Genomic DNA, 21,879 nt, shown 5'->3' on the forward strand with positions numbered 1-21,879 from the left:
CCCTGAATCGAGGCGCTTATTCATTTGTGGATGTTAACTGAATCTGTAAGTCAGCTATGCTGTTTACTTCTGAATATTATATTTCATTCTGGTGCGCTTAACGTTGTCGCTACTGTGTAATAGTAGCCTATGCTATTCACCAACTACTAAACATATCCTATTCAGTGCGTTCACAGTCTCTTACACGGGCATCATTTGTAGTTGCCTATTCACAAACTGTTTCCTCAAGCGCAGCGTTTTCTCGGAGTTCACTGTGTGCTTTCTACCATGCACAAATAAAAATGTCACTGAACTTTTGCTGTGTAATTGTAACTATGAGCACTCAAACACACCAAACCAACAATTACTAAAAACACAATCAAAAACTAATTTTGCACGGGCATTTTGCACTAGCACTTAGAAGATGGTGGTATACATAAACACTCAGTGAGCTACACTGTTTACTTCTGAATATTATAGTTTATTCACAGCCATCATTTGTAGTAACCTAGCCTGCTCCCTGAATTCAATGCGTTCACAGTCTCTTTCACGGGCACCAAACCAACAATTACTAAAAACACACACAAAAACTAATTTTGCACGGGCATTTTGCACTAGTTAAACAAACAGGACAAACCACATCTTATCATTTCAAAAGAGATGAACACGTTCAGACAGCCTACTCTTAAATACTGAAAGCACTCTTTGTTTATTGCTTGTAATATTTTTTTCCCTCTTTGTTATTTGTTTTGAAGCTATATTTGTTAAAATTATTAACATGTAATTGTATTAATTTAGTTTTTTAATGTGTAATTATTATAAGTAGGCCTACTTATAATTATGTAATTAAATATTTTAAGTTTTATTAATAAGATCAATAAAAGAAAAAAAATTGTATCGGCTCATGAGGTGCCTAAAGATTCCCTTTCCCTATTTTACAATGATTTATTGCTTGTTTTTGTTGAATAATAGAAAAGATAAAGAGCTTAAAAAATAATCGCATATTAAATCGCAATCGCAATATTGGTAAAAAAAATCGCAATTAGATTATTTTCCAAAATCGTCCAGCCCTAGTTTTAGGTCTATCCAACTGCGCCCAGAGGCATTTGAGCGACGTCCGTTGGTGACGCCCCTTTGGAAATGATTTGTCTTTGGAGCTTTGCCAGACCATAACTCAGTTACTACTGAGAATGGTCTGGTTTTAACCAGGCTACCAGCGCCGTTGAGGGAGGAAAATATAGTCAGCACGGCTTAAATAGGAAATGAGCGCCCGCTTCAATATTCTTACAGATATATATTAACTCAAACGTATTTATACCATGCAAATAACATTTGGATAAAACAAATAAAGTGATTACATGTGTTTTGAAGTATACCTACCAATTTAACATCTACTCCAGTCCTTGGAGGACTTTATAATCTTTACGAAAGCTGCATGAGGAAAAGGCCAGAAAATTAGCGTATTAACGTATTAACTAAAACGTAGCTTTATATATTGCAAATAACATCAGATTAAATTTAAAAAGTCTAAAAAATTATAGTTAACCTACCATAGGCTACCTCTTGTTCATCTTCATGATGCGTCAGACGGTCTGTCACAGAGCCATTGTGTGAGGAGGTGTGTGGTTGTTGTTTTTTGCGGTCAGTACTGTATTTAGATTTACAGTTGGCAAATTTTCCCAGAATGCATTTAAAATATACAATAACATGCTGTAAACAGCTTATACTGTAAGAAAATGTTAAGAATACAGTAATAATGCAGTGAAAATGACAAAATCTACAGTAATATACTGTATTCAGATTCTACAGTAGGGAATTGTTGAGAATATAGTAATATTACTGTAAAAACAACAGAAATCAATTACAGTGCTGTTTATTCAGTCATTCTCTGTGAAGTCTTGTATAGTGTCACAATGTTTTTCTGCGTGTTATCCTGATTCCTTGTGTCTTGGTTTTGATCTTCTGCTTGTCTCCTTGAATTTCCCTATTTGCCTGTGTCTTGGACCTTGGACTGTTTGCCCGTGGTTTTGACCTTATGCCTGATTACCCTCAATAAAGCTGCGTTTGGATCTTCAACCCTCTGTTTCAGAGCAGTTTCGTGACAGAAGACCTCACCACAATGGATCTAGCAGTCTGTTTAATCCAGCTCTGTCAGGGCAACTGTTCCCTTGAGTACCACACCAGAGACTTTTTGGACATTGAGTATCTCACAGACTTCGCACGCATTAACTTTTACTGCCATGGACTCAACCAATACCACGGCGGCCACGGAGCATAGCCCGCCATGTTTTCCAAAATGTCCGGTTTTGATGGTGCTCCCAACATCAGAGCCTGTTCACAACATGGCCGCCACACACTAGAGCCTGTTCACAACATGGCTGCCACGTCAGTGTTTCCGCCTGTCCTGAACGCTGCATCTGAAGCTACCAAGGCGGTCCCTAAGTGTTTGGACTGACTTCCAGTTTGGCTGACACACCGCTGATGTCGTTGTGAGCAGCTGGCATCTCTGTGGTGGTTGCAAGTCATGGGGTCACAGAGGTTCTCTGTGCTTTAGGAGAAATACTGTAAATACTGAAACTATCCTTTAAATTGCATTTTCATATCTGAATATCAAGGGTTCAATTTATCTTCAATTCCATGTCAAGTCACCTTATTTATATCGTGCTTTATACAATACAGATTGTTTCAAAATAGCTTTACTGTGATAAATTATTCAATGATCCAGTTAATTTCGGCTGTACAGCAGCTCTAAAAAGTGTAGTGTCATTGTTCAGCTGAAGTCAGTTCATTGTTGATTCAGGTTCATAAAGATCATCAATTATTAAATTGGTTTGTTTAATCTATAAAGCAGCTCTGCACTGTATATACAGCACATTTTCTATACGCACTACAAAGGGATTAAATAAGTCTATGAGAATACTTTCTCATTAATAAATGTTACACTAGTGTACCAGTGTGTACCATGGCAGTTGCATAGACTTTTTCTGTCTTTGTTTACGTGCAAAAGTTTTTCTCTTTTAAATCTCATTTGGCTTACATTTAGTTTTTAGTTTTTTCATTTGCTAACAAGCATTGTTCAGTCTTGAAGACACATTTTCAAAACTCTTCATAATTCTTCATCACAAGATTTTCATCACATTCGTTGCCAAACAGTTAACCTCACCCCCAAAACTCACTCAGACCAACAAAACACTTCATATGTCTCAAAATAAGCACACTGGCAACAATTCTCATTCAGAAAAAAATACATGTCATTCATTACACACTGACAAAAAAAAAAAAAAAACTAACAACAGGGAGCATTACATTAATGATGAACTATTATCTTTGAAGTTTGAATGATTTTTTTAAAATAAACATTCATTTATAAGATCTTTTCATTTTTACTGACTGTATTACAGCAAGAATGAATGAAAAATGCAGCAATTTGTTTTTTTTCTATATCTTTTCATATAGTAATTTACAAGCAAAAAATGAAAAGTTGAAACAACAACAAAATCCTGAAGCAATAATAATTACAAATAAAAATAAATAAATACATAAATAATAATAATAAAATATCAAAAAACATGTATAGTATAATCACATATGTGCAATATTGGAGTCCCAGCTATGTAGGAGGCCTTTACTGTGTAGAGTTTGTATGTTCTTTCCGTGTTGACGCTGGTTTCCTCTGGGTTTCCCCACAATCCAAAGACATAAAGAACAGGTGAAATGGAGACTGTAAGTTTGCCTATAGGTGTGAGTGTGAATATGAATGTGTGCGAGTGTGTCATCCCTGTGATGGACCGGGCCGGCCATCTGTTCAGGGTGTTTTCCTGTCTACGACCCGAGACGTAGGCCCCATAGGCCCTATATAGGACAAATGCTTTGGAAAATGGATGGATGGAATAGATGGGATGGATGGATGGCTATAAAGTACTGTGAGGGTTCTAGTCCTCCCTCTCTCTGCCACTCTTCTTTCCCCACTAGTGTGTCTTCCTTGATCCAGGTTTTCAAACAAAATCATTCTGAAGCCATCCCGATTTACCAAAAAAAAAAAAAAAAAAAAAATATATATATATATATATATATATATATAAATAAATAAAATAAAATATTACTGTAAATATAGACTAAAAATAGGACATCTGGGAAGGATTTCAGCTGAAATTGCAATTAGTTGTGTTTGTAATAATTATTATTGAATTTTATTGTTATTGTTGGTTATCAACATTCTTCAAAATATTCCACACTTTTATGTTCCACACACAAAAAAAAGGAAAGTCATACCGGTTTTGAACGACATGGGGTTGAGTAAATGATGATAGAATTTTTATTTTTTGAAAATTCTTTAAGAGAAAAAAAAACAACAAAAAACATGGGAGCATCAGAGTTAGAAAAATGTTGAGTTCTCTTCTAAAACCTTAGAGGAGACAAATGTGAGAGGGTAGAGTATTTTTTTCAGGAGGAAACTCTGAGAAGAGGAGACTTAAGCAAACATCTACATTTGAAATTTATGCTAATTTCCATCAAGGACAAACTTTTGAGGTGTTAAAGAGATCTCATTTCTGATCTTTCTTTTTTCTGTGTTGGATCATGCATACACACTCTTTCATTGGTGTAAGCATGTCGGCCAAAGCATGATTTGAACAGAATGCTTAAAAACTGCTTTTCATTTCATAGCACACTTAAACTAAAAATGCCATTATATCTTGCATGATGTTAATCTTCTCCTGTGCAGAAAGCCAGAAAAAATGGTTCCATGTCATCAGGTTTCCCCATCACAAAAAAAAAAAAAAAAAAAAAAAAAAAAAAACATTGTAAAGGACAACATCCATTCCTTGTTTTGCACGGAGCTCTCAGAAGCATCCGTGCAAGGATAAAATACTCAAGACAGCTTTTCCCACAGGCCTTCAAGCTATACTCAAAAGATCTGGCTGAAGATTCTCCCCATCATTGTGCAAGGTGCTGCAAGAAGTGACTAATTCTGCTCTCTTTAGCTGTTAACTCAGCAGACTTACTGATTTTTTTGTGCATTATTTTATTGTAGACATTAAGGAGGGTTAGCTGAGTGAAACTGTTCTGAAGACAAATCCCAGCTAACAGGGGACGTTCTCCAGAAGCTCCCTAATGTTCTGGCAAGGTTGTCTTAAAGTTATGGACAAACATTCTTCCAGTAACATTTGTTCAAAGTTATCTGGTCTTTAATAATGACCTCAAAACGTTAGCACATAATACATCGTTCATGGAATGAAAATTATTTTTTCTAAAAATTTTAATTGGGTGTTCAACTAACATTTTTTAAATATTAGCCTACTACCTTTTTAAAAATGTTCAGAGAACATTCAAAAGAAACACTCCATAATGTTTGCAAAATTGACAAACAAACAAACAAACAAAAAAAAGACCCCCCCATAAAATTCTGTTATAATTTACTCACCCTCAAGTTGTTCCAAACCTATGCGTGTTTCTTTCTTCTGTTGAACACGAAAGAAGATATTTTGAAGAATGTCGGTCGGTAACCAAACTTCCACAGTAGTCCCCCCCCCCCCCCCCCCCCCTCCAAATATATTTGTTAATGTTCAGCAGATGAAAGAAATTCATACAGGGTTGGAACAACTTGAGGATGAGTAAATTATGACAGAATTTTTATTTTTAGGTGAACTTTAACGTTCGCATAACCATGAAAAAAAAACTTTTTAAAACGTGTTTTAAAACTTTCCAGAGAACATTCAGAAATAATGTTTTCATAACTTAATGGGAACGTTAGGCAAACGTTCTACAGCCTGTGGCATAGCCTATTTCTGTTAGCTGGGACAGATCTTTCTCTTCTCAACACATTTGATAGTACTGGGGTTTCCGCCGCAAGGTATCACGGGCGTTAAAATAATTAAAGAGAGCTCTATGCAAAGCTTAGAAGCGTCTGCTGAAAAGAAAATCAGGAAAAGAGTATGAGGATTTTGATGTGCACAAGCGTTTTTAATGCCTCTGGTTTAGACCCGCTCTCTTCTCTATGCGCAGCCGCTGATTCCTCTCACTACTGACCGCACTATAGTCCGCATTGTTTGCAGTCGCCTTCCTTCAAGAGTGGGCGGTTATTATCAGGTAAGGATATCAAGAAATTTTCGAAATTATATTTTTCTCACTTAGCTCTATTTCAGACATGTTAAAACAATGACAGCATTTTCTAATCGACACACATGCACGTTATGTGCATTTGGGTCTCACCTAAATCCTGATGACTTTTTTGGCGATTTATTTAATACAGAAAAATCCTGCATGACAAAAATGCAATGGTATCTTTTGATTTTACATGGATGAGATGGCAATTGAGCTATATTACCGCCGGTAAAGTCTGAATGTATTCTGCCCACAGTCATCCGTAACCATAGGCTATATAAAATTATATCGACATGATGGCTGAACAATGGTTTGCTGTAAAAATGTGAATTTATGTAAGAAATTAGCTTTCTATCGATGGATGCGTATCCTGTATGACTGTAAGAACCTACATGCTTTTGTATTCTATAAGATAAGCGTAAGGTGTGTCATCTCGATGCGGGTTTGCTTCTGTTTTACGTTGTGAGATGCAGGTGCTTTCACTCGAAGCAGCTCTAATGGTAATAAAGACATGATCCGCGAGCGCTTCGACTCCTATTGCGCAGCAAGGCAGCAGTCAATTTTCCCTCGTGCATTTTAGAGAATTAAATTAATACTACTATACCATCGTTCCCCCCTCCTCCCCCTCAATGGGAGTAGGCTATATGACCAGGCACTTGCTTTCAGGCGTCTCCAAATAAGTGTTTTCTGTATGATTTTTGCTGATATGACCTAGACTTATCGCATACATATATTTAGTCATTCTGCTTGTTTGCGGGTTGCGAGTTTTAAAATAATTTTCTCTGAATCAATCTGCTTCTATTTTATGTTTGAGAATGATAATTGAAGTATTTTCTTTACAGTAACACTCAATGTGCACAGAAGGCGTGGATTATTGCAGTCAAATGACTATACAAAAATACTGCTGTAGTTTGATGAGATAATTTGACTGCTATTAATTATAAATGCGAGTTATCTTTAGTAATGCACTTACCTATTCTCAAAATAAACTTTATGTTGTACATTTCCAGGAAAATTATCAGGAAATAGCATGGTAAATGATTTATAAGATGCATTAATGTGGCATAGAGCAGTGATGTGGAAAGACATGAGGGAAGGGTATAAATATGTAGGCTATATTTAGACATGGATTGATTCATTGATTCATTGCGTTCAGACCAAGTAAAGTTGTTACATTGTTGGCTTTTTAGATTGATTCATTGCGTAGAGGGTAGACCGAGTAACGTTGTAACATTTTTTGCTTTTTGCTGGAATGCATAATGGTGTCCTGCTATGCTGTCCATATAAGTCCATATAATAATAAGAATAATAAAATAAAATGAGCTAAATTAGATATTAAACCAACATGTACAATATACAATGTTCAATATATTTGCAGGAAAGTGGACTATGCTCTTGAAATGTTCCAAATATAGGGAGAGCATGCTAATGTGAATATGTTAAAAAACATTTGTGAGAGGTGAAATATAGTGTTACTGTTATAACTGTTCTCAGTTTGAAAATAATTATTTTTTAAGAACAAAAACTGTGTTTGTAGAGTTTTAATGAGATCTAAGTCTAGACTTACTAATCTACATTAGTGCAGATTACCTTATTAAGCCGCACGTTTTCTTACTCATATCTGAATAGCTCTCTGATAAACTGGGTAATAAATCAAAGACAAATTTCTCCTTATAACACTTTCTTATAACTCCTTATGTTTTGTCAAAATAATATATATATATTTTTTTTTTTACATTGAAAATATGAAAAGTCTGGACTGGGCTTATTAGGTAGGCTACATGTAAACACTATATGGCATTCCTATCTATCTATCTATCTATCTATCTATCTATCTATCTATCTATCTATCTATCTATCTATCTATCTATCTATCTATCTATCTATCTATCTATCTATCTATCTATCTATCTATCTATCTATCTATCTATCTATCTTATAAATTAGTGAATTATTTTGGTACACATATGAGTTACAGCCCAAAACGCATTCGCCTTTGTTTTAGTGCCCTCTATTGGTCGTGTGGAATGAGTCTTTGCACCTGAGTATCCAGTAGCACCATCATCCCACCAAGTTTCAAGCCTCTAGCTCTTCTTAAAATTGTCAGTGAGGCTCCGCACCTCTGCACATTTCGTAATTCTCCCACATCTAGCACTTCTGATTCAACTCATCAAGCAGACACTTCAAGACCTGAGCTGCATTCCGATTCACAGGGTCCCTGCGCAGTGTTCACTGCTCCCTACTCACTGCGCAGGCGATATCTGCTGAAATTCTCTTCACTTGACAAAATGTGTTCATTCAAAAACCCTGCAATGTCATCACACAGATGAAATTTGAGTCTGCCTACAGTATTAGAGTTTGAGTTAAGATTACATAAATATAAAGTAAACATAATTCTTCTGTAAATAAAATGTTTAAAAATATTTTTAAATCTGTTTTTAAAGAACAATTGCAATGTTTTAATTAGCTGTGTGCGTTTTGCATTGGTAATTAGATTTTGGTGTGTTTGTTTATTCGGTGGTTTTATGTGCTTCTTTGTAATTTTTTTGTTTTTTGCTTGTGGTTTTGACCAGGACTCCCTGGTTGAAAAGATACAGTATCTCAACAGAACCTTCCTGGTTAAATAAATAAATAAATAAATGCAAATAAATGACCATTCTTACACACTCACACACACACACACACACACACACACACACACACACACACACACACACACACACACACACACACACACACACACACACACACACACACACACACACACACACACACACACACACACATATATACATCCATGTGCCTTATTTAAATATTTATTATAAATTGAATTATAAATAAATGTGACAGGCATGGTGAATGACGTATGTACTGTATGCAATTTTCCACAAAAAAAAAAAAAAAAAAAAAAAACATCCCAACAGCTTTAAAATATAAATCTTTATTATAGGTTTATTAAGGTGTGCTTGGGTAAAGTGAAGATGGATTTTTGCACTCATTTAAATTGCAAACAATTCCCAATTAAAACTGCTGAGTTGGCCATTTATTTTTTTACAGTACTTTTTGATTATTTCATTATCTTCATCACTGTTATTCATTTTTGTGTCACAGTTTCCAGTGATTTCACAATGACAGATGCTGTGATGGGCACAAAGGGTGTCCACGTGAAGTCTGGGCCTCTTGGCGCTGAGCTGACTGATGAAGAGAAGGAGATCATCAACAGCGTAATTGTCCGGGCAGAAAAGATGGAGGCAATGGAGCAAGAGAGGATTGGGTAAGAAAGAGTTCATTGATGAACAGCAAATCATTGTTGTCACTGCCACCTTGTGAATTATACATTAAGGTTCAACAAGGCTTTCGGTTGAATATTTTCAGTGTGAACAGTTTAGTGTTTATCATGTGTGGAAAGCCTGAGGAAAATCTAAAGTGTGATAGATTTAATATATGATGTGAGATTACATGCTGCACCCTCCACTAATATTGGCATCAACACAGACTGTGAACATGTCTTAGCAGTTTATTCTGTTGGTCTTTCATTCACAAAACATCTAAACTTTCATTTTTATACACTTGAAGAGATTAAATTTGGAGGACTTCCAATGTTTTCTATAGGAAGTACTACAGTATATGAAGTAAAGACAAAGGGAGGCAGTACCAATAAGTGTGGCATATAGCTTTAAATAAAGGTTTGATTATTGTACATACTCAAAATGACAGATACAGCATGTTACAGTACAGATACAGTATGTTATATTTATATGTTAACTAGGGCTGTCAAACGATTAATCGCGATTAATCGCATCCAAAATAAAAGTTTGTTTTTACATAATATATGTGTGTGTACGGTGTATCATTATTTTCTATATATAAATACACACACATGCATGTATATATTTAAGAAATATTTGCATGTATATACTGTGTATATATATTTATATTATATATAATTTATATTATATATAAATATTTTATATATAAATAACACATTTTTCTTAAATATATATGCATGTGTGTGTATTTATATATAGAAAATAATTATACTCCATACACACACATATATTATGCAAACACAAACTTTTATTTTGGATGCGATTAATCGCGATTAATTCGTTTGACAGCCCTAATGTTAACATACTGACCAATACATACTGTATGTATGCAGTTGACATGTAAATACCGTTATTTATGATAGACGTCTGGTGAATCGTCTGGACACCATGAAAAAAGCAGTTTGTGGGGATGGAGTGTCACGCTGTCTTTTATGTGGCGAGCAGCTGGGTGCAGGAGGTGATAGATCAGTGGTCTGTGAGGACTGTAAAAAGGTGAGAAACTAATCAAAATAATAATTATTTAAATGAAACCTCATATTTAAATCATTTGAATTCTAATGGGATTGTATATATACTGTTTTTATACATGCAAACTCCTAAATAACTTACAGCAAGTACAGCAATACATTTTTGTTAAAGTCACCAATTAAATCAAATTTGATTAATTAAATTGCAGTATTTATTTTAAATGATCCATCCCTCTTTAATTAAAATAACTTCTCTTCTCTTCTCTTCTCTTCTCTTCTCTTCTCTTCTCTTCTCTTCTCTTCTCTTCTCTTCTCTTCTCTTCTCTTCTCTTCTCTTCTCTTCTCTTCTCTGATGACGTTTACTAACGTAAGGGCGGGACAACCTGTCACTCACATGAGATCGACCAATAGCAAATCACAACTATCCAACTATCCAGTCAATTCCCATTTTTGATGTACAAAATCAAGTCCCGCCATTCACTCTTTCTTATTCGAGAAGCCGTTTCACTCGGACTTTGTCACAATAGGGAAGAATTAGTCTTTCGAAATGTCTTTTTCATGCCAACTTTAATGCAATTTGTCTACATACAGGAGGATTCTAAAACATTAAATAACATTTTGAATTGTTAGTATTCTGTTTGTTCTACAGTTGTTAACTGTTTTAATGAAATGCATGTTACGTCTAGTCTGTTTTTCTAAAAGTATGTTCTGTTATTACATCAGAACATGTGCACCAAGTGTGGAGTGCAGACTAACACTCGGCCACGGTCTGTATGGCTCTGCAAGATCTGCGGTGAACAAAGAGAGGTGAGGGAAATAACAATATCATAAGGAAGTAATCTAAAGTACAACTGTCTGTAAATGTTGCTTGCATATTTTTCCATTAAAGGTATGGAAAAGATCTGGAGCCTGGTTCTTCAAAGGTCTCCCTAAGCAGTTCTTACCCTCACCTATGCCCGTTTCCAGACCTAAAGATCCCAGTCCTCGGCAGACCCCTGCAACACCTCCAGTTACTAAGAAATCTCAAGCACCGGTCACAGGTGAGGTGGACAAGCTGAGATTTCTGTATCAATAAAATCCATCTTTGCAGTGGCCTTTAGATTTATCTACACAGACTTTTAATACAGCTGAGAGGTGATATGAATAAATTTACACTGCTGTTACAATTGCATAACTAATGTTATAAGGTTAATATTTTAATTTCAATATTTTGGATATAGAAATAAATAGTTTTTTTTTATATGAAAAATGAATAAATACTTTTAAATATGAAACTAAAATCACCAGGCGGCAAGTCACTGTCTCAATGAGTGAGTCATTGATTCAGTCGATTAATTAAAACAACTGATTAATTCAGGAGTGAAGCAAGTGACTGTGTTTATGAGTGGGTCACTTAATCATTGACTCAATTCGTTCAAAAATGCTGATTCATTCAGTAATAAAACACAGCTGTTGCTCAGAGATGCGCAACAGAGACTTTGTTTAGAATTACACTGTATGGACAAAAGTATTGGGACACCTGACCATTACACCAAAACATTTTGGGAATACAGACACTCAACATGTTACAAGATATTTTTGAGATGTCTATAATACAGCAGGCCAATAAGATTTTATTGGACCCTTCACATGTGTTGTATCCAGAGTATGTGTTGATGAACTCTGGTAGGAGATACAGGGTCCCTTTATGCAAGCATAATCACTATAAACATTCGTTTGTTCCATTGTTGACAAAATTGATTAAACAACTCCAGTGATACAACTGCATGTATTGTTGGCGGATTAGAGGTAATATAAAGATAGGAGTTGCATGATTTTTAGGTATTATTTTTTTTTATTTTTTTTTAGGGAAGAGTGTTTTATGTGGAATGGATATTAATGTTTGAATGATGTATGTTTTTGGTGGGTTAAGTTGCAGCAGTTCTCTCTTCCAAGACAAATTTCTCCTACGGGAGACAATAAACAGTACCTTGACCTTGAAAATGGACAGTAATGACATTGCATTCTAAATACATAGACATTAATATGGAGTTGGTCCCCCCTTTACAGCTATAGCTTCCACTCTTCTTGGAAGGCTTTCCACAAGATTTGATAGTGTTTCTGTGGGAATTGTTACCCATTCATCCAGTAGTGCATTTGTGAGGTCAGGAACTGATGTTGGATGAGAAAGCCTGGCAATCTCCATTTCAGTCCCTTCCAGGGGTCTGTGTGGGCCAGTCAATTTCTTCCACACCTAACTCATCCAGCCATGTCTTTATGGACCTTGCCTTGTACACTGGGGCACAGTCATGCTGGAATAGAAAAATGCCTTTCCCAAACTGTTCCAACAAATTTGGAAGCATAGTGTTGTCCAAAATGTCTTGGTATTACGACGCTTTCCTTTCACTGGAAGTAAGGGACCTAGCCCAACCCCTGAAAAACAGTACTGCACCATTGTCCCTCCACCACCAAACATTACAGTTGGCACAATGCAGTCAGGTAGGTAACATTCTCCTGGCATCCTCCAAACCCAGACTCGCCCATCAGAGTGCAAAAAATGTTTCCACTGCTTCAGAGTCCAGTGGCGGCGTCCTTTACACCATTCCATCCAAGCTTGGCATTGTAATTGGGGACATGAGGCTTGCATGCAGCTGCTTGGCCATGGAAACCCATTCCATAAAGCTCCCGCCGCACAGTTTTTGTGCTGATAATAATGCCAGTGGCTCAGATATGGAATCAGCAGAGAGTTGGCAACTTTTACACACCATGTGCTGCAGCACTCGTTGACCCTGCTCGCTAACTTTTGGTTAGTGATGTGACGTTCGGCACCGAGGCTTCATAGCTTGTATCAAAAAAACGAAACATCTCACATTGAAGCAGTGTATGGGAGCTTGATTAGTTTTGCCATAACCACGTGATCTGTGACGTCCGAAGCTTCGTTTCCACACACAGTCATGTGACTGCTTCGTATTCGGATTCAAAAATAGCGCGAACACCTTGAGCAGGTTTCATACCCTTCGGTAGTAGTAAATAAACAAAGAAATAGACTTAGCCCTCACACAGTTGAACAAGTCCTGTTCCTTAATAAAAATCTTTAATTTCTTAAATTACCCACAAAATAAAATGTCAGCTCCCCAGTTTACAAGCACTTCACCATTCCACTTTAATTTTCTTTTATTTTGATTATATATGCCTACATCAGCCTTGCCTATTAACTCATACGATTAGGACTGAGGCTAAAGTTTATGTGAATAAGGCTGCATTTGTTGATCAAAGCAGATTCATAAGAATTGTTCATTTGTCCCATTTATTAATTTTTTTTCTTCATAGAGTTGTTTGTTCATACATTGTGTAAGAACTACATCAACACTAACACATGAATTATGAGGATTAATTTTATTGCTTTGTGGTTGGATCGGTCTTCTGGGACAGAAAGGCAACTTTTCCACTTTTTGACCACAAGATGTCGTTAGTGTGCAACGTGTTGAAAAGCTTCGAGTAATGAACCATTTTATGATACAGTCGAGGGGGAAAGCCCCGGTGCTTCACAAAGCCGTCACTACATTTCACCGTCACTACTTTTGGTCTTTCACTTCTTGGCTGAGTTGCTGCTGTTCCCAAATGCTTTCACTTTCCAAAAATAACACTTACAGTTGACCGATGAATATCAGGGATGAAATTTCATAAACTGACTTATTGCTAAGGTGGCATCCTATCACAGTACCACACTTGAATCCACTGAGCTCTTCAGAACAAACCTTTTTTTCACTAATGTTTGTAAATGCAGACTGCATGGCCAGGTGCTTGATTTTATACACCTGTGTCAATGGGTCTGATTGAAACACCTAAATTCAAGAATTAGAAGGTGTGTCCCAATACTTTTGTCTGTATAGTGTATTTGCATTGGCGAAATAAAGCAAAAAAGATCGAAATGTCAAAAAAAATGTTTATCACTTACCTTGTGTAATGATATTTGGAAAAATAGCAGTCTTGCTCATGCGATGTTGCTTAACTATATATATTTATTAGGGGAATTTTTGCCCCAGTATCTAAAATTTCAGTTGCATTTTTGCACCAAGTCCTCGTTAATTTCCGATCCCGTTTCTGATAATCCAAATGTAATATTTTCAGTTAATTTACCGACAACAGCAGCTCATGTTAACCTGTTTCACAAACATAATTACAAAAAAACAATCTCTGAACTTTTTCCACGCTTGCTCTGTTGACTTTTCATGTTGAAGTCATGAAAACCAGCCAACTGTATTGTACTCATATTCATGAGGTTCAATCAGGTCACTTGCATCGGTGCACCTAAATGTGTCGCACACAGTAATTTTCAGTCTCAAATGCGACTGAAATGGTCGCAATGTAGAGCCCTGAAATGTGACTTGACTTTGAAATGTTACTGTGTGAAATAAATGCAGCTACATCAGTGTTTCTCAAATGTATACTGCTGAATGTGTATGTTTGTTGTAAATGCTCCAGAACCAACAACGGATCCACCAATCACCCCAAAACCACCCGTGGCTCCAAAACCTGCTTATCTTAAAAGTCAGAGTTACTCAGAAGCAGATGGAGAGGCTGCAAGCCCCCAGAATACTCCAGTGATGATGAAAAAGACTGTGAATGTCCATGCTGCCAGACCAAACTCATCCAGCACATTCCAGCCAGGTAAGAACAAACATTGACTTTAACCCCCTTAGCTGTTCTAAATTCACTGCAAATCATGGCTTCACTGTGCTTACCTGGCAAGGTTTCATAAAATAAATACACAGACACAAAAATGTAATGCTATTGATAAAAAAATATTATTCTTCCGCCAAGCAATGTAGTTCTTCTGATGCGGAATGGTTGCCAAGCAACACACAGATGCAGGGGCACAGTAATACTGATGTAATGCAGTCGGTCACAGGTGTATGTTTGTAGAGAAATTTACAACGCCTTCGAATGCGGCTCAAACAATCATAATCAAGGACAGTGTGTGTTAAGAAACAGTCACGAAAGTGTTCTCTCTTAATTAAAGTGTTAATTAAATGGCCTTTTATTTCATTACATTTTCATTACAAAAAAATATACTTTTGGGATTTGAAGTACAATACAATGCACATTCAATACATTTAAACACGTCTTTTTCACAAGGGTAGCAACATGTTAAACAATAAATAGTCTTTAAAGGGGTGGTTGATTATGATTTCACTTTTCTAACTTTAGTTAGTGTGTAATGTTGCTGTTTGAGCATAAACAACATCTGCAAAGTTACAACTCTCAAAGTAAAGTTTCTTAAAGAAAAGGACTACAACAAACCTCCTCCAGGGTTAGTGACATCACTAACCCTAAAATTTACATAAACACGCAGTCCATGTTGAGAAGAGGAAAAGTTGTATAAGAGTACATTTGTGAGTCAGCTCAAACTTAGCATCAGTCTTTTCACATGTCTCTGTGTGCATCTCACAACAGTTCCTATACGAGTGATTTATAGATTACCATGACAGAATATGCTAATTGAAGATAGTTAACTCCACATCAGCAACATAAATTCATCAATTAACCATTCAGAGACGTCCTGTTGCATTCTACATGTTGTCACTTCTTCTTGAGTCTCTCCATCTTTGTCTGACTCCGTTTTAACATTAAAGGCAGAACAGTTTCTGTCATTTTAGTGTGTCTGCGTGAGGTAATCGCAGCTGCTAACACACTTGAAACCCCGCCCTCTGCAGCAGCTCATTTGCATTTAAAGGGCCAGGCACAAAACGGTGCGTTTATTGCAAACCCTCAAAAAGTGACAACTTTAACATGCTATATAAAAATATATGTGGGGTATTTTGTGCTAAAACTTTACACACACACACACTCTGGGGACATCAGAGACTTATTTTACATCTTGTGAAAAGGGCATTTTACCACCCATTTAAACAACTACTCAAGGAGTATTTATTAATATGCTTGAAAGAATCTAAAGAGAATTTTATCCCTACCAGTTGCTCAGGAGGCAGAGAGAGGAGCCTACCAAACCGTTAGCAATGCATCTAATGTTCAGGAAAGAGCTCATCCTGCAGAGAGGGAGGAGCAAAAGTCTGCTGTCATCCCTCGACCCGGCCAGCATCAGGCGGCTCCCTCAATGGACGACGATGAAGAGGCCAACAGCTATGACTCAGATGAAGCAAGTAAGCAGATTTTCACTGACTTCTTGTTCTTCCTGGTCTCTGTCTGGAAGAAACATATTTTAAAATGACTGGCATCAAATCATTGTGAGACTGTTGCTGTCCATTTTCTCATTTTTGGTGGAAAGAGGCCTTTGTGGGATTTTGTTACCTGTTGGATTTATTATATCCTCACATTAATCACTAAGTGTGTGTAGCACCAAATATAATTAAGCAGAGTTTATAACTAATGCAGAATGTGTCGATCTATGTCTAACTTTAAGTTGTGTCATTGGTATAAAATTCAGTGGAAGTCAATTGAGAAAATGTTGCTGCACTTTTATGTGCTTGAAATGATTTTTTACCAAGAATTCTGTTGGATCTGTTGGATTTGCCAAAACAGCTTGTCTTTACACCATTAGATGTCGCTGTTGCATTAAAATTTTAATATTATGTGCGCATGTGTGTGTTCATGTTTTTCTATCCCGGTGGGGACTTCAACCTGATTACACACACACTCACAGGGACTTGTGTCACCATGTCTCCATAACCTGAATACACACAGACTCACAGGGACTCATGCCACCATGTCTCCATAAGGAAACAAGCTTATAAATCATACAGAATGAGATTTTTTGAAAATGTAAAAGTGCAGAAAGTTTTGTGTGATGGGTAGGGTTAGTGTAAGGGGATAGAATATACAGTTTGTACAGTATAAAAACCATTACGTCTATGGAGGGTCCCCACAAAGATAGCAAACCAGACGTGTGTGTGTGTGTGTGTGTGTGTGTGTGTGTATGTATAGGTTTGGCTATACTTGTGAGGGCCAAATTTCCTCACATGTATAATATTATGACAACCGACTAGTGAGGACATGTTACTGATCCTCACTAGTTAAAAATGCTCATAAATCAGCCAAAACATGTTTTATTTAAATCTAGTGTTGTGCACATGTTTCTGTGATTGGTATAGGTTTAGGGGTAGGGGTTGGACTTGGAGATTACCTCATATCATTAACCTGATATAAAATCAGTGGGGGTCTATGCAATGTCCTTACTAATATGGTGAAACAAACGCGCGTGTGTGTGTGCGTGCGCGCACATTTCAATCAAATGAAATGCAACAGGAAAAAGGCAACACAATTATTTATGGCATACACTTAAATGTTGACCTGTGAGATTTTCCTCATGCATTCAAACCTAATGAAATGCTTATGTCTAATGCAATATATTTTGTTTGTTTCAGCAACTCTGGGAGCTCTGGAGTTCACTTTACTATATGACCAAGGGAACAGCAGCCTCCATTGCAACATTATTAAAGCAAAGGTATCTTCAGTATTTTCACATATTAATATTAAAAGTCAAATTATTGCACACAAACAAAAAGAACTATAAAATTCATGTGGGTTAATTATGTTGTAATATTATTGTGACTATGTTATCATCATGCAGCAGTAATTCCGGACCTTGAATCTGATTGCCTGAGCAGTATTGTGTTGATATATAGTCTTGTACTGGGGCTTTTCACTGTTTGCTTCTTATGTATTTACGAGTCTAAACTTCATAGACCAGAATGACAATCTTGATCAGAATTTGAAATGTTATATCAGTAATATTGCACTGTGCTTGCTTTTTTTTATTTGTTTTAATATTTTTTGTAGGGTTTAAAGCCAATGGATTCAAATGGACTGGCAGATCCATATATTAAGCTTCATCTACTGCCAGGTGCAAGTAAGGTGAGATAGTGGGCTTTTTAATGTGCTGCTTGTAGCCCTTTACCTTTGCAATTGGTATTCTCAAATCTTAATAATTTTGAACCATGTCTGTATTGTTTATTAAAGTAATAGAAGAGTACTTATATTACTAAAGTTACAGAATTTGTCTGGTGTTCATTATTCAAATTATATTTAAAACATTATAATACTATAGAGGCCAGTCTCACCAAGCAGGTTTAAGAAGCTACCTGGTTAAGTTTGATTGTAGTTGGACCAGTCGTTTTTTGGTATTTTTTTATTATTATTGCTGGTCTATTATTGTGTTCATTTTCAAGTTAAATGTTGAGAACAACATGCTAGTCTACAAACCTATAATGCATTAACCATGAGCAATTATATTTGAACAATAATATTAAACTTAATATTTAAATTAATATAAATATAAAGAATAATACAAATAAGGGTAACACATTATTCCAAGTCCACTTTCGACATTCTATTAACTATAAGTATCTTTGCAACCACCAGTCATTAGAGTATTAGTAGACTGGCTGTGTAATATATCTGCTAAAGATTTATTTTGATGCTCAACAGACATTCTACTGACTATAAGTAACTATAAAAGTACTAAACATGTTAACTTCTACTAACCCTAATCTAACAGTCTACTAATACTCTAATGAGAGTTATTTGACATGTAGTTGCAAATTAATGAGTTATTTGACATGTGGTTGCAAAATTCCTATAGTTTGTATAATTGTCACAAACTCAGTCACCAGACCAGTCACTTCACACTACATATCCCATAACCCCTTCTGGCTCACACCTGCAGACACTTCACATCATCCACACCTGCTATCATTCACCCTCATCAGCTCCACTCCATTAAACCTGCTTCACACACTCAGCAGTGTCTGGTCTCGTAGTTCAACATGGAACTTCTATCTGAATACCTACCTGCGCATCAAAATGTCCCATCATTTGTCCTCTGTGTGTCATTGTCTGCCAGTTTTCAGTCATCCAGCCAATTCTCTTCACTACCTGCAAAAGATAAGACTTATCATTTATATACCAGTATCACCATCATGATCTGAAATCCAGAGACTCACCTGCAAAATTCCTTTGTGTCATTCAATAAACTCTGTTCATATTTTACCTGTGTTTGCAATCTTCTGTTCTGTGACAATGTCATAAGTGGACTATTGAAAGAAAGTGTAACCTAAATAAGGCTTTATGGCTTTTGTCCATCTAAATTATTGGCAGTGATATAAGTTTTGTTTTGCGGTTTCAGATGTTGTGGTGCTGATTCACATTTCTAGATTAATGTGCAGAGTGATGAGATTCATTTGAAATAATTGCAAAAAGCTTCATTGGCCAACACAAACCAAATTTCACTGTTTTTTGACCCTGACACAAAATGACCAGCTAACATAATTTTATTAATCATATCAGCATATATGAAAGTGTGAACAAGTGCTAGTCAGGTGAAATCACTCGATAATTCTGATTGAATTATAAGAGCAGACTGATTGCCATAAAAGGAAGAATGAAGTGCTTCCAGTTATGTTCTTCTGTTAGCAATGGTTACCTCCTAAGAAAGCACTTTGCATCAAAATGGCCTCACATGCAAGGAAATTGCTGCAAAGAATATTGCACCTGTAAAAGAACCATTTACCGGATCAATAAGAGCTTCAATGAGAGAATTTCAACTGCCGTGAATAAGGTTCAGGATGTCCCAGAGTGGCCAGAAAGGACCAGGACTATCCCCTCCTTAGGATTCAGCTTCAGAATTGTCACTACCAGTGCAGAGCTTGCTCAGTATTCTCAGTATTGGCAGCAGATGGTTTCGAGTGCTTCTGCATGCAGATTCAAGAAGGGCAGCAAAGAAGCCACTTTTCTCCAGGAAAAACATCAAGGATGGACTGAAATCCTGCAGGGAGTACAAAGACTGGACAACAGAAGACTGCTGCAAAGTTCTTTTCTCTGATGAAGCTACCTTCTAACTGTTTGGTACATCTTCAAAATCAATTGTCCAGAGAAGTAAAGGAGAACGCTACGTGTCATCCCAACAGTGAAGCATCCTGAGACCACCCATGTGTGGGGTTGCTTTTTATCCAAGGGGGTGGGCTCTCACAATTCTTCCCAAAAACTCTGAAAGGAATAAAGAATGGTATCAAAACATCCTACAAGTGCAACTTCCCCCATTGATCCAGGAGCAATTTGGTGATGATCCCTGCATTTTCCAACATGATGGAGCAAGGAAAGTGTGATAATGAAGTGGCTTAGAGATCATTACATTGAAATCTTGGATCTGTGGCCAGGCAATTCCCCCAATCATGACCTCATAGAGAACCTGTGGTCAATTCTCAAAAGGCATGTGGACAAGCATAAGTCCACAAATTGTGATCTGCTCTGAGCACTAAGGAAAGAATGGATCGGCATCAGTCAGGATTTGGCCCAGAAGCTGATATCCAGGATGCCAGAGCGAATTGTAGAGGTTATGTAGAAGAAGGGTCAACACTCTATTGACTCTTTGCAAATATTGAATGTTTTTAACAAAAAAGCCATTAAAACTATTGTTTTCAAGTATACCAAATAATAATCTACTGAAGCTGCAAACATTGCGAAACATTTTTGTCACTGTCAATACTTTTGGCCATGGCTATAGAATTAATCTACATAGTGTTTTTTAAGCATTTCAAATGACTGAGCTTATGTTTTCTCTTAAACTCGATGTACTGCACGTTATACTAATTATAAACTAAATAAACTCACTTCCATTGATTCTAGCATAAATCTCTTTATCTTCAGCAGAGAAAGGACTCTTCATGTTTCATGTGTTTGACTGTTCGCTGTTAACACTACATTCATGTACAGGGTAACTTTATTGCATGTACAGTGGCGTTTTGAGATCACTGATCCCGTTCGGTTTTGTCAACTCAGAACCACTATAGCTTCATGAGAAAGGCCTCAATTATGCAAGTTATACTTAATACTGGTCAAGCAATGATGGTTAAACAGAGCATCTTTGTTGTCAATGCAGTCAACTAAATTACGTACCAAGACCCTACGCAACACTCGCAACCCAAACTGGAATGAGACGCTGGTGTACCACGGGCTGACAGATGACGATATGCAGCGCAAGACCCTCAGGTTTAAGTCTACTTTGTTACAGTCACACACAGTGCTCTTCTACAGTTGCCATAGTTCTGCCATGTTGGCCACATTCAAAATAAATTGACATATTTTCTAATTGCGTGGAAGATGTGGAAAGATTTAGCTCAAATAGTAGAGCATATAGCGCTAGCAACACCAAGGTCATGGGTTTGATTCCCAGGGAAAGCAAGAACTGATAAAATGTGAAACTTAAATGCAATGCTCATCACTTGGTCATATAGTAAATTAATTTGATGATGTAACAGTTTTTTCTTCTTTTTACTCTAAGACAACATCAAATCTCATTACTAAATATGTATACCAGTTATAGATATTTTGAATTCGCTTTTATTTATTTATTATTTGTTTTTTGCTTTTGTATTTTTTTTTTAATATTTCAATCTAGCTTTAATTTATTTTGATTTCAGTTTTCGTTTTAGTAATTTTAGTTCTTCACCAGTTGCCAGTGCAACATTACAAATTTGTTGTTTAAGTTTTTCATCTTATATTTA

The 21,879-nt window shown here is 36.4% G+C and overlaps 1 protein-coding gene across 1 annotated transcript in view; it reads left to right on the plus strand.

The window, feature by feature from the left end:
- The first annotated feature begins 5,803 nt into the window (after window positions 1–5,803).
- The window catches only part of rph3ab (rabphilin 3A homolog (mouse), b), a 33,748-nt gene continuing 17,672 nt past the window's right edge, over window positions 5,804–21,879 (plus strand). Inside the window, exons 1-10 of the mRNA XM_079865412.1 lie at window positions 5,804–6,066; window positions 9,193–9,355; window positions 10,274–10,403; window positions 11,102–11,185; window positions 11,268–11,418; window positions 14,843–15,028; window positions 16,336–16,521; window positions 17,743–17,822; window positions 18,158–18,232; window positions 21,255–21,364. Of these exons, the coding sequence (XP_079721538.1) occupies window positions 9,210–9,355; window positions 10,274–10,403; window positions 11,102–11,185; window positions 11,268–11,418; window positions 14,843–15,028; window positions 16,336–16,521; window positions 17,743–17,822; window positions 18,158–18,232; window positions 21,255–21,364 (1,148 nt within the window). The 5' untranslated portion in view covers window positions 5,804–6,066; window positions 9,193–9,209. The remainder of the gene's footprint in view (window positions 6,067–9,192; window positions 9,356–10,273; window positions 10,404–11,101; window positions 11,186–11,267; window positions 11,419–14,842; window positions 15,029–16,335; window positions 16,522–17,742; window positions 17,823–18,157; window positions 18,233–21,254; window positions 21,365–21,879) is intronic.

The sequence above is a fragment of the Squalius cephalus genome (genome assembly GCF_949319135.1).
Source record: "Squalius cephalus genome assembly, chromosome: 3".
NCBI lineage: Eukaryota > Metazoa > Chordata > Actinopteri > Cypriniformes > Leuciscidae > Squalius > Squalius cephalus.